The sequence below is a fragment of the Nerophis ophidion genome, linkage group LG23 (assembly GCF_033978795.1).
Source record: "Nerophis ophidion isolate RoL-2023_Sa linkage group LG23, RoL_Noph_v1.0, whole genome shotgun sequence".
Lineage (NCBI taxonomy): Eukaryota > Metazoa > Chordata > Actinopteri > Syngnathiformes > Syngnathidae > Nerophis > Nerophis ophidion.
Window position 1 is genome coordinate 42,342,173 of NC_084633.1, and position 15,868 is coordinate 42,358,040.

General features: G+C 41.7%; 1 protein-coding gene across 1 annotated transcript in view; it reads right to left on the bottom strand.

Moving 5' to 3' along the window:
* Positions 1-1,077: 1,077 nt before the first annotated feature.
* The window catches only part of anks4b (ankyrin repeat and sterile alpha motif domain containing 4B), a 47,694-nt gene continuing 32,903 nt past the window's right edge, over positions 1,078-15,868 (bottom strand). Inside the window, exon 2 of the mRNA XM_061884702.1 lies at positions 1,078-2,934. Coding sequence (XP_061740686.1) covers positions 1,830-2,934 — 1,105 coding nt within the window. The 3' untranslated portion in view covers positions 1,078-1,829. The remainder of the gene's footprint in view (positions 2,935-15,868) is intronic.

The window sequence follows — 15,868 nt, forward strand, 5'->3', positions numbered from 1 at the left end:
GCCAGCGATTGTGCAAGTTCTCCCACTTAAAATGATGACAGAGGTCTGTAATTTTCATCCTAGGTACACTTCAACTGTGAGAGACAGAATGTGAAAAAAAAATCTAGGAATTCACATTGTAGGAATTTTAAAGAATTTATTTGTAAATTATGGTGGAAAATAAGTATTTGGTTAAGCATTCAAAGCTCTCACTGATGGAAGGAGGTTTTGGCTCCAAATTTCAGGATACATGGCCCCATTCATTCTTTCCTTAACACAGATCAATTGTCCTGTCCCCTTAGCAGAAAAACAGCCCCAAAGCATGATGTTTCCACCCCCATGCTTCACAGTAGGTATGGTGTTCTTGGGATGCAACTCAGTATTCTTCTTCCTCCAAACACCACCAGTTGAGTTTATACCAAAATGGATACATGGATGATACAGCAGAGGATTGGGAGAATGTCATGTGGTCAGATGAAACCAAAATAGAACTTTTTGGTATAAACTCAACTGATCGCCCCTGATCACCACCTGGGAGGTGAGGGGAGCAGTGAGCAGCAGCAGTGGCCGCGCCCGGTAATCATTTTTGGTGATTTAACCCCCAATTCCAAGCCTTGATGCGGAGTGCCAAGCAGGGAGGTAACGGGTCCCATTTTTATAGTCTTTGGTATGACTTGTCCTCCTACAGAAACCATATTAAAATAAAAAATGTGTTTTTTTCCTCTCATCTTTTTCCATTTTTCATATATTTTTGAAAACACTCCAGAGAGCCACTAGGGCGGCACTAAACAGAGCCGCGGGTTGCCGACCCACGGTATATATGTATATAGGTATATACAGTATGTATATAAAGGTATATACAGTGTAGGAGTAATATGATCAAACTTCCTTGTTCTTGTCAAAGGTCTAGCAGCCGCATTTTGTACCAACTGTAATCTTTTAATGCTAGACATGGGGAGACCCCAAAATAATAGGTTACAGTAATGGAGATGAGACGTAACGAACACATGAATAATGATCTCAGTGTTCCCTTCGAAGCTTGAGTCTCGTCACACAGAGCTGCTGTGCAACGTTCAAAAAAATCCAAAACCATCGTGCACCAATTAGAACCTTTTATTCATCCAACATCCAACCTCCAGATGAATCTTTTACAGCATATTGTCACATGACAGACTTAACACAACTCATCTTTTCTTGACTTGACAAGGGTTTGTGGCACTTTTACATGATGCTATTTCTATACTTAACTACATATACTGTGTTAGGTTCAAACACTGATGACATCTATTAAACAGACAAGATTTAAGGAATCATGCAGAGACAGAGTTCAATTTAGCTCAATGAGCAGAGACGTTTCGGGCCGTACTCTAGTTACAGAAACAACCTAAGCTCTAAAGTCCAGCCCACGTGCTCCTGTATTTATTTGGGAGGTCCCTGGTTACATCACTGTGGCTGTTGCTGAATGAAGGGGGGTAATCCCAGCAGCCCCAGCTAGACACAATATATGATTATTCAGAAATGCAAATGTGATATTGCCCTGTCTCTGCTTTGTCTGTGTCACGGTACTTGATGTTCAGCCTTGGCAGTCAGCAGGCTGGTTCTGGACACAAACACTGATACGAGACGACTCGCATTGCACAGATAGAAAAGTACAACTTCAGCACTGTTGATAATAACTATAGCAACGGCCTTTAACCATCAGAGTTGTGTGATAATTTACACATAATTATTCTAATAAGTGATATTCCATCTCTTGTTTTTGAGATAGTTTATGGAATCAATTTTTGCACAACAAATCCAACGTCCTCTCTGAAACATGGCACATTGTGGTTTAAGCTTTTTTGGAGTCCTCACAGACAGCTGTCCCCCATGGCACACGGGCGTTCCAGAACGTTTTTCCGACGCGAAACCGCTTCCAGGATCTTCTTCCTAAGTCCCAGCTGGATGCGAATGCTTTTCAGGTCTTCATCTGAGCAAAGCATGAGTGCCTCCAGGTCCAAGTGCTCTCGGGTGAAAGCCAAGGCAAACTCTGACAAGGAGATGGCAGACAAAAAGGCATCCAGCGGAGAAGTCTCCTCCTCCTCCTCGTCATCCAGGCCCAGATCTTCCTGCTCCCACGGCACATCCGTGTTGGGGTTCTCCTCTTCCTCTGCCTCCAGTTCTTCATTTTTAACCAGGTAGCCCAGATTTTTGCTGTTTCCACTAAAGACGTCCTCCGTGTCCAGACTCATCCTCTTCATAAAAATAAGACCCCCAAGACCGGGTCTGTTGAAGATGGACTGTTTGACTTGACCCGAGTCACCATGGTCACCATGGTCGGCCTCTTCTTCCTCTTCCAGCATCCTCTCATCCCGCTCGTTAAAAACATCCAAGAAGTCAGGATTCCCAGCGGCTGCGTCTTCCTGCTTGAGGAAAATAACATTTCCATCTGCACCAGATCTCTGCAGAGTCCCCTTTTCTTTCTTCCCCAGCTTCTTCTGCAGTGTGCCTCTCACTCTGGCTGTCAGCGAGCCGGTTTGGTCAGAGGCAATAAGCTTGGAGAACTGCTCGCTAACTGTGTCACTGCTCGGCAAATCCGCTGTCTCGCCGACCTCCGAAACAGACCCCACGGAGTCTGCGCCGCGGTACATCTTGTTCATCTTGCTTTGGTGTCTCCTCTTCACCTTCTCGCAGAGTTTCTTCCGTTTCTCTGCTTCTTTGCCGGCCTCCTTCTTTAACCTGGCGACCCTCTTGGGGTTCTGGTTGGTCTGCTGGGAGGCCGCACCGTCCAGGAAGCGCACACACTCCATGCGGTCCCGCGAAGCGGCGACGTCCATCGCAGTGTGGAGGTCATTGTCCAACGCAAACAGGTTGGCCTCAAAGCTAACCAGGAAGCTGAGGATGTGCATGTGGTCGTTGGCGGCGGCATGGTGCAGCGGCGTGTTGCCCCAGATGTCGCTTCTGTTGGGGTCTCCCCTGTGGGCCACAAATACACTTGTCAGTGGAGGTGGTACATCGCACTCCTACTTCCTGGACAACACCACAATAATGTCTCTGGAAGCACTTTAGGCAAAAATGAGTGCTGCACCTGGCCGCAAAAAGCAAACAGCGCTGTTGATTCATTCCAAAAAGAGTCGGGAATAAAGAGATTATGTCTGACTAAACAACAGACGCCATAACAGATGAGGTGCTAGCTGTCTAAAGTCAGGACCCAGGGTGGACTACTCATCTGTGCATCAGTTGGGGACATCTCTGTGCTGCTGATGGGATGGTCTCCTGCTGGCCCCACTATGGACTGGACTCTCACACTATTATGTTAGATCCACTATGGACTGGATTCTCACACTATTATGTTAGATCCACTATGGACTGGACTCTCACTATTATGTTAGATCCACTATGGACTGGACTCTCAAACTATTATGTTAGATCCACTATGGACTGGACTCTCACTATTATGTTAGATACACTATGGACTGGACTCTCACACTATTATGTTAGATCCACTATGGACTGGACTCTCACTATTATGTTAGATCCACTATGGACTGGACTCTTACGCCATTATGTTAGATCCACTATGGACTGGACTCTCTCACTATTATGTAAGATCCACTATGGACTGGACTCTCACACTATTATATTAAATCCACTATGGACTGGACTCTCACACTATTATGTAAGATCCACTATGGACTGGACTCTCACACTATTATGTTAGATCCACTATGGACTGGACTCTCTCACTATTACGTAAGATCCACTATGGACTGGACTCTCACACTATTATGTTAGATCCACTATGGACTGGACTCTCACACTATTATGTTAGATCCACTATGGACTGGACTCTCACTATTATGTTAGATCCACTATGGACTGGACTCTCAAACTATTATGTTAGATCCACTATGGACTGGACTCTCACTATTATGTTAGATCCACTATGGACTGGACTCTCACACTATTATGTTAGATCCACTATGGACTGGACTCTCACACTATTATGTTAGATCCACTATGGACTGGACTCTCACTATTATGTTAGATCCACTATGGACTTGACTCTCACTATTATGTTAGATCCACTATGGACTGGACTCTCACTATTATGTTAGATCCACTATGGACTGGACTCTCACACTATTATGTTAGATCCACTATGGACTGGACTCTCACACTATTATGTTAGATCCACTATGGACTGGACTCTCACTATTATGTTAGATCCACTATGGACTGGACTTTCACTCTATTATGTTAGAACCACTATGGACTGGACTTTCACACTATTATGTTAGATCCACTATGGACTGGACTCTCACACTATTATGTTAGATCCACTATGGACTGGACTCTCACACTATTATGTTAGATCCACTATGGACTGGACTCTCACACTATTATGTTAGATCCACTATGGACTGGACTCTCACACTATTATGTTAGATCCACTATGGACTGGACTCTCACTATTATGTTAGATCCACTATGGACTGGACTCTCAAACTATTATGTTAGATCCACTATGGACTGGACTCTCACTATTATGTTAGATCCACTATGGACTGGACTCTCACACTATTATGTTAGATCCACTATGGACTGGACTCTCACACTATTATGTTAGATCCACTATGGACTGGACTCTCACTATTATGTTAGATCCACTATGGACTTGACTCTCACTATTATGTTAGATCCACTATGGACTGGACTCTCACTATTATGTTAGATCCACTATGGACTGGACTCTCACACTATTATGTTAGATCCACTATGGACTGGACTCTCACACTATTATGTTAGATCCACTATGGACTGGACTCTCACTATTATGTTAGATCCACTATGGACTGGACTTTCACTCTATTATGTTAGAACCACTATGGACTGGACTTTCACACTATTATGTTAGATCCACTATGGACTGGACTCTCACACTATTATGTTAGATCCACTATGGACTGGACTCTCACACTATTATGTTAGATCCACTATGGACTGGACTCTCACACTATTATGTTAGATCCACTATGGACTGGACTCTCACACTATTATGTTAGATCCACTATGGACTGGACTCTCACTATTATGTTAGATCCACTATGGACTGGACTTTCACTCTATTATGTTAGAACCACTATGGACTGGACTTTCACACTATTATGTTAGATCCACTATGGACTGGACTCTCACACTATTATGTTAGATCCACTATGGACTGGACTCTCACACTATTATGTTAGATCCACTATGGACTGGACTCTCACTATTATGTTAGATCCACTATGGACTGGACTCTCACTATTATGTTAGATCCACTATGGACTGGACTCTCACACTATTATGTTAGATCCACTATGGACTGGACTCTCGCACCATTATGTTAGATCCACTATGGACCGGACTCTCTCACTATTATGTAAGATCCACTATGGACTGGACTCTCAAACTATTATGTTAGATCCACTATGGACTGGACTCCCACTATTATGTTAGATCCACTATGGACTGGACTCTCACACTATTTTGTTGGATCCACTATGGACTGGACTCTCACTATTATGTTAGATCCACTATGGACTGGACTCTCACACCATTATGTTAGATCCACTATGGACTGGACTCTCTCACTATTATGTAAGATCCACTATGGACTGGACTCTCACACTATTATGTTAGATCCACTATGGACTGGACTCTCACTATTATGTTTGATCCACTATGGACTACACTTTCACTATTATGTTAGATCCACTATGGACTGGACTCTCACACCATTATGTTAGATCCACTATGGACTGGACTCTCACACTATTATGTTAGATCCACTATGGACTGGACTCACACTATTATGTTAGATCCACTATGGACTGGACTCTCAAACTATTATGTTAGATCCACTATGGACTGGACTCTCACTATTATGTTAGATCCACTATGGACTGGACTCTCACACTATTATGTTAGATCCACTATGGACTGGACTCTCACACTATTATGTTAGATCCACTATGGACTAGACTCTCACACTATTATGTTAGATCCACTATGGACTGGACTCTCACTATTATGTTAGATCCACTATGGACTTGACTCTCACTATTATGTTAGATCCACTATGGACTGGACTCTCACTATTATGTTAGATCCACTATGGACTGGACTCTCACACTATTATGTTAGATCCACTATGGACTGGACTCTCACACTATTATGTTAGATCCACTATGGACTGGACTCTCACTATTATGTTAGATCCACTATGGACTGGACTTTCACTCTATTATGTTAGAACCACTATGGACTGGACTTTCACACTATTATGTTAGATCCACTATGGACTGGACTCTCACACTATTATGTTAGATCCACTATGGACTGGACTCTCACTATTATGTTAGATCCACTATGGACTGGACTCTCACACTATTATGTTAGATCCACTATGGACTGGACTCTCACACTATTATGTTAGATCCACTATGGACTGGACTCTCACACTATTATGTTAGATCCACTATGGACTGGACTCTCACTATTATGTTAGATCCACTATGGACTGGACTTTCACTCTATTATGTTAGAACCACTATGGACTGGACTTTCACACTATTATGTTAGATCCACTATGGACTGGACTCTCACACTATTATGTTAGATCCACTATGGACTGGACTCTCACACTATTATGTTAGATCCACTATGGACTGGACTCTCACTATTATGTTAGATCCACTATGGACTGGACTCTCACTATTATGTTAGATCCACTATGGACTGGACTCTCACACTATTATGTTAGATCCACTATGGACTGGACTCTCGCACCATTATGTTAGATCCACTATGGACCGGACTCTCTCACTATTATGTTAGATCCACTATGGACTGGACTCTCAAACTATTATGTTAGATCCACTATGGACCGGACTCTCTCACTATTATGTTAGATCCACTATGGACCGGACTCTCTCACTATTATGTAAGATCCACTATGGACTGGACTCTCAAACTATTATGTTAGATCCACTATGGACTGGACTCCCACTATTATGTTAGATCCACTATGGACTGGACTCTCACACTATTTTGTTGGATCCACTATGGACTGGACTCTCACTATTATGTTAGATCCACTATGGACTGGACTCTCACACTATTATGTTAGATCCACTATGGACTGGACTCTCACACTATTATGTTAGATCCACTATGGACTGGACTCTCACTATTATGTTAGATCCACTATGGACTGGACTCTCACACTATTATGTTAGATCCACTATGGACTGGACTCTCGCACCATTATGTTAGATCCACTATGGACCGGACTCTCTCACTATTATGTAAGATCCACTATGGACTGGACTCTCAAACTATTATGTTAGATCCACTATGGACTGGACTCCCACTATTATGTTAGATCCACTATGGACTGGACTCTCACACCATTATGTTAGATCCACTATGGACTGGACTCTCTCACTATTATGTAAGATCCACTATGGACTGGACTCTCACACTATTATGTTAGATCCACTATGGACTGGACTCTCACTATTATGTTTGATCCACTATGGACTACACTTTCACTATTATGTTAGATCCACTATGGACTGGACTCTCACACCATTATGTTAGATCCACTATGGACTGGACTCTCACACTATTATGTTAGATCCACTATGGACTGGACTCACACTATTATGTTAGATCCACTATGGACTGGACTCTCAAACTATTATGTTAGATCCACTATGGACTGGACTCTCACTATTATGTTAGATCCACTATGGACTGGACTCTCACACTATTATGTTAGATCCACTATGGACTGGACTCTCACACTATTATGTTAGATCCACTATGGACTAGACTCTCACACTATTATGTTAGATCCACTATGGACTGGACTCTCACTATTATGTTAGATCCACTATGGACTTGACTCTCACTATTATGTTAGATCCACTATGGACTGGACTCTCACTATTATGTTAGATCCACTATGGACTGGACTCTCACACTATTATGTTAGATCCACTATGGACTGGACTCTCACACTATTATGTTAGATCCACTATGGACTGGACTCTCACTATTATGTTAGATCCACTATGGACTGGACTTTCACTCTATTATGTTAGAACCACTATGGACTGGACTTTCACACTATTATGTTAGATCCACTATGGACTGGACTCTCACACTATTATGTTAGATCCACTATGGACTGGACTCTCACTATTATGTTAGATCCACTATGGACTGGACTCTCACGCTATTATGTTAGATCCACTATGGACTGGACTCTCACACTATTATGTTAGATCCACTATGGACTGGACTCTCACACTATTATGTTAGATCCACTATGGACTGGACTCTCACTATTATGTTAGATCCACTATGGACTGGACTTTCACTCTATTATGTTAGAACCACTATGGACTGGACTTTCACACTATTATGTTAGATCCACTATGGACTGGACTCTCACACTATTATGTTAGATCCACTATGGACTGGACTCTCACACTATTATGTTGGATCCACTATGGACTGGACTCTCACTATTATGTTAGATCCACTATGGACTGGACTCTCACTATTATGTTAGATCCACTATGGACTGGACTCTCACACTATTATGTTAGATCCACTATGGACTGGACTCTCGCACCATTATGTTAGATCCACTATGGACCGGACTCTCTCACTATTATGTAAGATCCACTATGGACTGGACTCTCAAACTATTATGTTAGATCCACTATGGACTGGACTCCCACTATTATGTTAGATCCACTATGGACTGGACTCTCACACTATTTTGTTGGATCCACTATGGACTGGACTCTCACTATTATGTTAGATCCACTATGGACTGGACTCTCACACCATTATGTTAGATCCACTATGGACTGGACTCTCTCACTATTATGTAAGATCCACTATGGACTGGACTCTCACACTATTATGTTAGATCCACTATGGACTGGACTCTCACTATTATGTTTGATCCACTATGGACTACACTTTCACTATTATGTTAGATCCACTATGGACTGGACTCTCACACCATTATGTTAGATCCACTATGGACTGGACTCTCACACTATTATGTTAGATCCACTATGGACTGGACTCACACTATTATGTTAGATCCACTATGGACTGGACTCTCACACTATTATGTTAGATCCACTATGGACTGGACTCTCACTATTATGTTAGATCCACTATGGACTGGACTCTCACTATTATGTTAGATCCACTATGGACTGGACTCTCACTATTATGTTAGATCCACTATGGACTGGACTCTCACACTATTATGTTAGATCCACTATGGACTGGACTCTCACTATTATGTTAGATCCACTATGGACTGGACTCTCACACTATTATGTTAGATCCACTATGGACTGGACTCACACTATTATGTTAGATCCACTATGGACTGGACTCTCACACTATTATGTTAGATCCACTATGGACTGGACTCTCACACTATTTTGTTAGATCCACTATGGACTGGACTCTCACTATTATGTTAGATCCACTATGGACTGGACTCTCACACCATTATGTTAGATCCACTATGGACTGGACTCTCTCACTATTATGTAAGATCCACTATGGACTGGACTCTCACACTATTAAGTTAGATCCACTATGGACTGGACTCTCACTATTATGTTAGATCCACTATGGACTGGACTCTCACACTATTATGTTAGATCCACTATGGACTGGACTCTCACACTATTATGTTAGATCCACTATGGACTGGACTCTCACTATTATGTTAGATCCACTATGGACTGGACTTTCACTCTATTATGTTAGAACCACTATGGACTGGACTTTCACACTATTATGTTAGATCCACTATGGACTGGACTCTCACACTATTATGTTAGATCCACTATGGACTGGACTCTCACACTATTATGTTAGATCCACTATGGACTGGACTCTCACTATTATGTTAGATCCACTATTGACTGGACTCTCACACTATTATGTTAGATCCACTATGGACTGGACTCTCGCACCATTATGTTAGATCCACTATGGACTGGACTCTCTCACTATTATGTAAGATCCACTATGGACTGGACTCTCTCACTATTATGTTAGATCCACTATGGACTGGACTCTCACACTATTATGTTAGATCCACTATGGACTGGACTCTCACACTATTATGTTAGATCCACTATGGACTGGACTTTCACTCTATTATGTTAGAACCACTATGGACTGGACTTTCACACTATTATGTTAGATCCACTATGGACTGGACTCTCACACTATTATGTTAGATCCACTATGGACTGGACTCTCACACTATTATGTTAGATCCACTATGGACTGGACTCTCACTATTATGTTAGATCCACTATGGACTGGACTCTCACTATTATGTTAGATCCACTATGGACTGGACTCTCACACTATTATGTTAGATCCACTATGGACTGGACTCTCGCACCATTATGTTAGATCCACTATGGACCGGACTCTCTCACTATTATGTAAGATCCACTATGGACTGGACTCTCAAACTATTATGTTAGATCCACTATGGACTGGACTCCCACTATTATGTTAGATCCACTATGGACTGGACTCTCACACTATTTTGTTGGATCCACTATGGACTGGACTCTCACTATTATGTTAGATCCACTATGGACTGGACTCTCACACCATTATGTTAGATCCACTATGGACTGGACTCTCTCACTATTATGTAAGATCCACTATGGACTGGACTCTCACACTATTATGTTAGATCCACTATGGACTGGACTCTCACTATTATGTTTGATCCACTATGGACTACACTTTCACTATTATGTTAGATCCACTATGGACTGGACTCTCACACCATTATGTTAGATCCACTATGGACTGGACTCTCACACTATTATGTTAGATCCACTATGGACTGGACTCACACTATTATGTTAGATCCACTATGGACTGGACTCTCACACTATTATGTTAGATCCACTATGGACTGGACTCTCACTATTATGTTAGATCCACTATGGACTGGACTCTCACTATTATGTTAGATCCACTATGGACTGGACTCTCACACTATTATGTTAGATCCACTATGGACTGGACTCACACTATTATGTTAGATCCACTATGGACTGGACTCTCACACTATTATGTTAGATCCACTATGGACTGGACTCTCACACTATTTTGTTAGATCCACTATGGACTGGACTCTCACTATTATGTTAGATCCACTATGGACTGGACTCTCACACCATTATGTTAGATCCACTATGGACTGGACTCTCTCACTATTATGTAAGATCCACTATGGACTGGACTCTCACACTATTAAGTTAGATCCACTATGGACTGGACTCTCACTATTATGTTAGATCCACTATGGACTGGACTCTCACACTATTATGTTAGATCCACGATGGACTGGACTCTCACACTATTATGTTAGATCCACTATGGACTGGACTCTCACTATTATGTTAGATCCACTATGGACTGGACTTTCACTCTATTATGTTAGAACCACTATGGACTGGACTTTCACACTATTATGTTAGATCCACTATGGACTGGACTCTCACACTATTATGTTAGATCCACTATGGACTGGACTCTCACACTATTATGTTAGATCCACTATGGACTGGACTCTCACTATTATGTTAGATCCACTATTGACTGGACTCTCACACTATTATGTTAGATCCACTATGGACTGGACTCTCGCACCATTATGTTAGATCCACTATGGACTGGACTCTCTCACTATTATGTAAGATCCACTATGGACTGGACTCTCTCACTATTATGTTAGATCCACTATGGACTGGACTCTCACACTATTATGTTAGATCCACTATGGACTGGACTCTCACACTATTATGTTAGATCCACTATGGACTGGACTCTCGCACCATTATGTTAGATCCACTATGGACTGGACTCTCGCACCATTATGTTAGATCCACTATGGACTGGACTCTCGCACCATTATGTTAGATCCACTATTGACTGGACTCTCACACTATTATGTTAGATCCACTATGGACTGGACTCTCGCACCATTATGTTAGATCCACTATGGACTGGACTCTCGCACCATTATGTTAGATCCACTATGGACTGGACTCTCACACTATTATGTTAGATCCACTATGGACTGGACTCTCACACTATTATGTTAGATCCACTATGGACTGGACTCTCACTATTATGTTTGATCCACTATGGACTACACTTTCACTATTATGTTAGATCCACTATGGACTGGACTCTCACACCATTATGTTAGATCCACTATGGACTGGACTCTCACACTATTATGTTAGATCCACTATGGACTGGACTCTCACTATTATGTTAGATCCACTATGGACTGGACTCTCACACTATTATGTTAGATCCACTATGGACTGGACTCTCACACTATTTTGTTAGATCCACTATGGACTGGACTCTCACTATTATGTTAGATCCACTATGGACTGGACTCTCACACCATTATGTTAGATCCACTATGGACTGGACTCTCTCACTATTATGTAAGATCCACTATGGACTGGACTCTCACACTATTATGTTAGATCCACTATGGACTGGACTCTCACTATTATGTTTGATCCACTATGGACTGGACTCTCTCACTATTATGTAAGATCCACTATGGACTGGACTCTCACACTATTATGTTAGATCCACTATGGACTGGACTCTCACACTATTATGTTAGATCCACTATGGACTGGACTCTCTCACTATTATGTAAGATCCACTATGGACTGGACTCTCACACTATTATGTTAGATCCACTATGGACTGGACTCTCACTATTATTTTAGATCCACTATGGACTACACTTTCACTATTATGTTGGATCCACTATGGACTGGACTCTCACACCATTATGTTAGATCTGTTAGATCCACTATGGACTGGACTCTCACACTATTATGTTAGATCCACTATGGACTGGACTCTCACTATTATGTTAGATCCACTATGGACTGGACTCTCACACTATTATGTTAGATCCACTATGGACTGGACTCTCACACTATTATGTTAGATCCACTATGGACTGGACTCACACTATTATGTCAGATCCACTATGGACTGGACTCTCACACTATTATGTTAGATCCACTATGGACTAGACTCTCACACTATTATGTTAGATCCACTATGGACTGGACTCTCACTATTATGTTAGATCCACTATGGACTGGACTCTCACTATTATGTTAGATCCACTATGGACTGGACTCTCACACTATTATGTTACATCCACTATGGACTGGACTCACACTATTATGTCAGATCCACTATGGACTGGACTCTCACACTATTATGTTAGATCCACTATGGACTAGACTCTCACACTATTATGTTAGATCCACTATGGACTGGACTCTCACTATTATGTCAGATCCACTATGGACTGGACTCTCACACTATTATGTTAGATCCACTATGGACTAGACTCTCACACTATTATGTTAGATCCACTATGGACTGGACTCTCACTATTATGTTAGATCCACTATGGACTGGACTCTCACACTATTATGTTAGATCCACTATGGACTGGACTCTCACACTATTATGTTAGATCCACTATGGACTGGACTCACACTATTATGTCAGATCCACTATGGACTGGACTCTCACACTATTATGTTAGATCCACTATGGACTGGACTCTCACTATTATGTTAGATCCACTATGGACTGGACTCTCACACTATTATGTTAGATCCACTATGGACTAGACTCTCACACTATTATGTTAGATCCACTATGGACTGGACTCTCACACTATTATGTTAGATCCACCTTGGATTGGACTCTCGCACTATTATGTTAGATCCACTGTGGACTGGACTCTCACACTATTATGTTAGATCCACTATGGACTGGACTCTCACGCTATTATGTTAGATCCACTGTTGACTGGACTCTCACACTATTATGTTAGATCCACTATGGACTGGACTCTCACTATTATGTTAGATCCACTATGGACTGGACTCTTACTATCATGTTAGATCCACTATGGACTGGACTCTTACTATCATGTTAGATCCACTATGGACTGGACTCTCACACTATTATGTTAGATCCACTATGGACTGGACCCTCACACTATTATGTTAGATCCACTATGGACTGGACTCTCACACTATTATGTTAGATCCACTATGGACTGGACTCTCTCACTATTATGTTACAACCAATATGGACTGGACTCTCACTATTATGTTAGATCCACTATGGACTGGACTCTCACTATTATGTTAGATCCACTATGGACTGGACTCTCACACTATTATGTTAGATCCACTATGGACTGGACTCACACTATTATGTTAGATCCACTATGGACTGGACTCTCACACTATTATGTTAGATCCACTATGGACTGGACTCTCACACTATTTTGTTAGATCCACTATGGACTGGACTCTCACTATTATGTTAGATCCACTATGGACTGGACTCTCACACCATTATGTTAGATCCACTATGGACTGGACTCTCTCACTATTATGTAAGATCCACTATGGACTGGACTCTCACACTATTAAGTTAGATCCACTATGGACTGGACTCTCACTATTATGTTAGATCCACTATGGACTGGACTCTCACACTATTATGTTAGATCCACGATGGACTGGACTCTCACACTATTATGTTAGATCCACTATGGACTGGACTCTCACTATTATGTTAGATCCACTATGGACTGGACTTTCACTCTATTATGTTAGAACCACTATGGACTGGACTTTCACACTATTATGTTAGATCCACTATGGACTGGACTCTCACACTATTATGTTAGATCCACTATGGACTGGACTCTCACACTATTATGTTAGATCCACTATGGACTGGACTCTCACTATTATGTTAGATCCACTATTGACTGGACTCTCACACTATTATGTTAGATCCACTATGGACTGGACTCTCGCACCATTATGTTAGATCCACTATGGACTGGACTCTCTCACTATTATGTAAGATCCACTATGGACTGGACTCTCTCACTATTATGTTAGATCCACTATGGACTGGACTCTCACACTATTATGTTAGATCCACTATGGACTGGACTCTCACACTATTATGTTAGATCCACTATGGACTGGACTCTCGCACCATTATGTTAGATCCACTATGGACTGGACTCTCGCACCATTATGTTAGATCCACTATGGACTGGACTCTCGCACCATTATGTTAGATCCACTATTGACTGGACTCTCACACTATTATGTTAGATCCACTATGGACTGGACTCTCGCACCATTATGTTAGATCCACTATGGACTGGACTCTCGCACCATTATGTTAGATCCACTATGGACTGGACTCTCACACTATTATGTTAGATCCACTATGGACTGGACTCTCACACTATTATGTTAGATCCACTATGGACTGGACTCTCACTATTATGTTTGATCCACTATGGACTACACTTTCACTATTATGTTAGATCCACTATGGACTGGACTCTCACACCATTATGTTAGATCCACTATGGACTGGACTCTCACACTATTATGTTAGATCCACTATGGACTGGACTCTCACTATTATGTTAGATCCACTATGGACTGGACTCTCACACTATTATGTTAGATCCACTATGGACTGGACTCTCACACTATTTTGTTAGATCCACTATGGACTGGACTCTCACTATTATGTTAGATCCACTATGGACTGGACTCTCACACCATTATGTTAGATCCACTATGGACTGGACTCTCTCACTATTATGTAAGATCCACTATGGACTGGACTCTCACACTATTATGTTAGATCCACTATGGACTGGACTCTCACTATT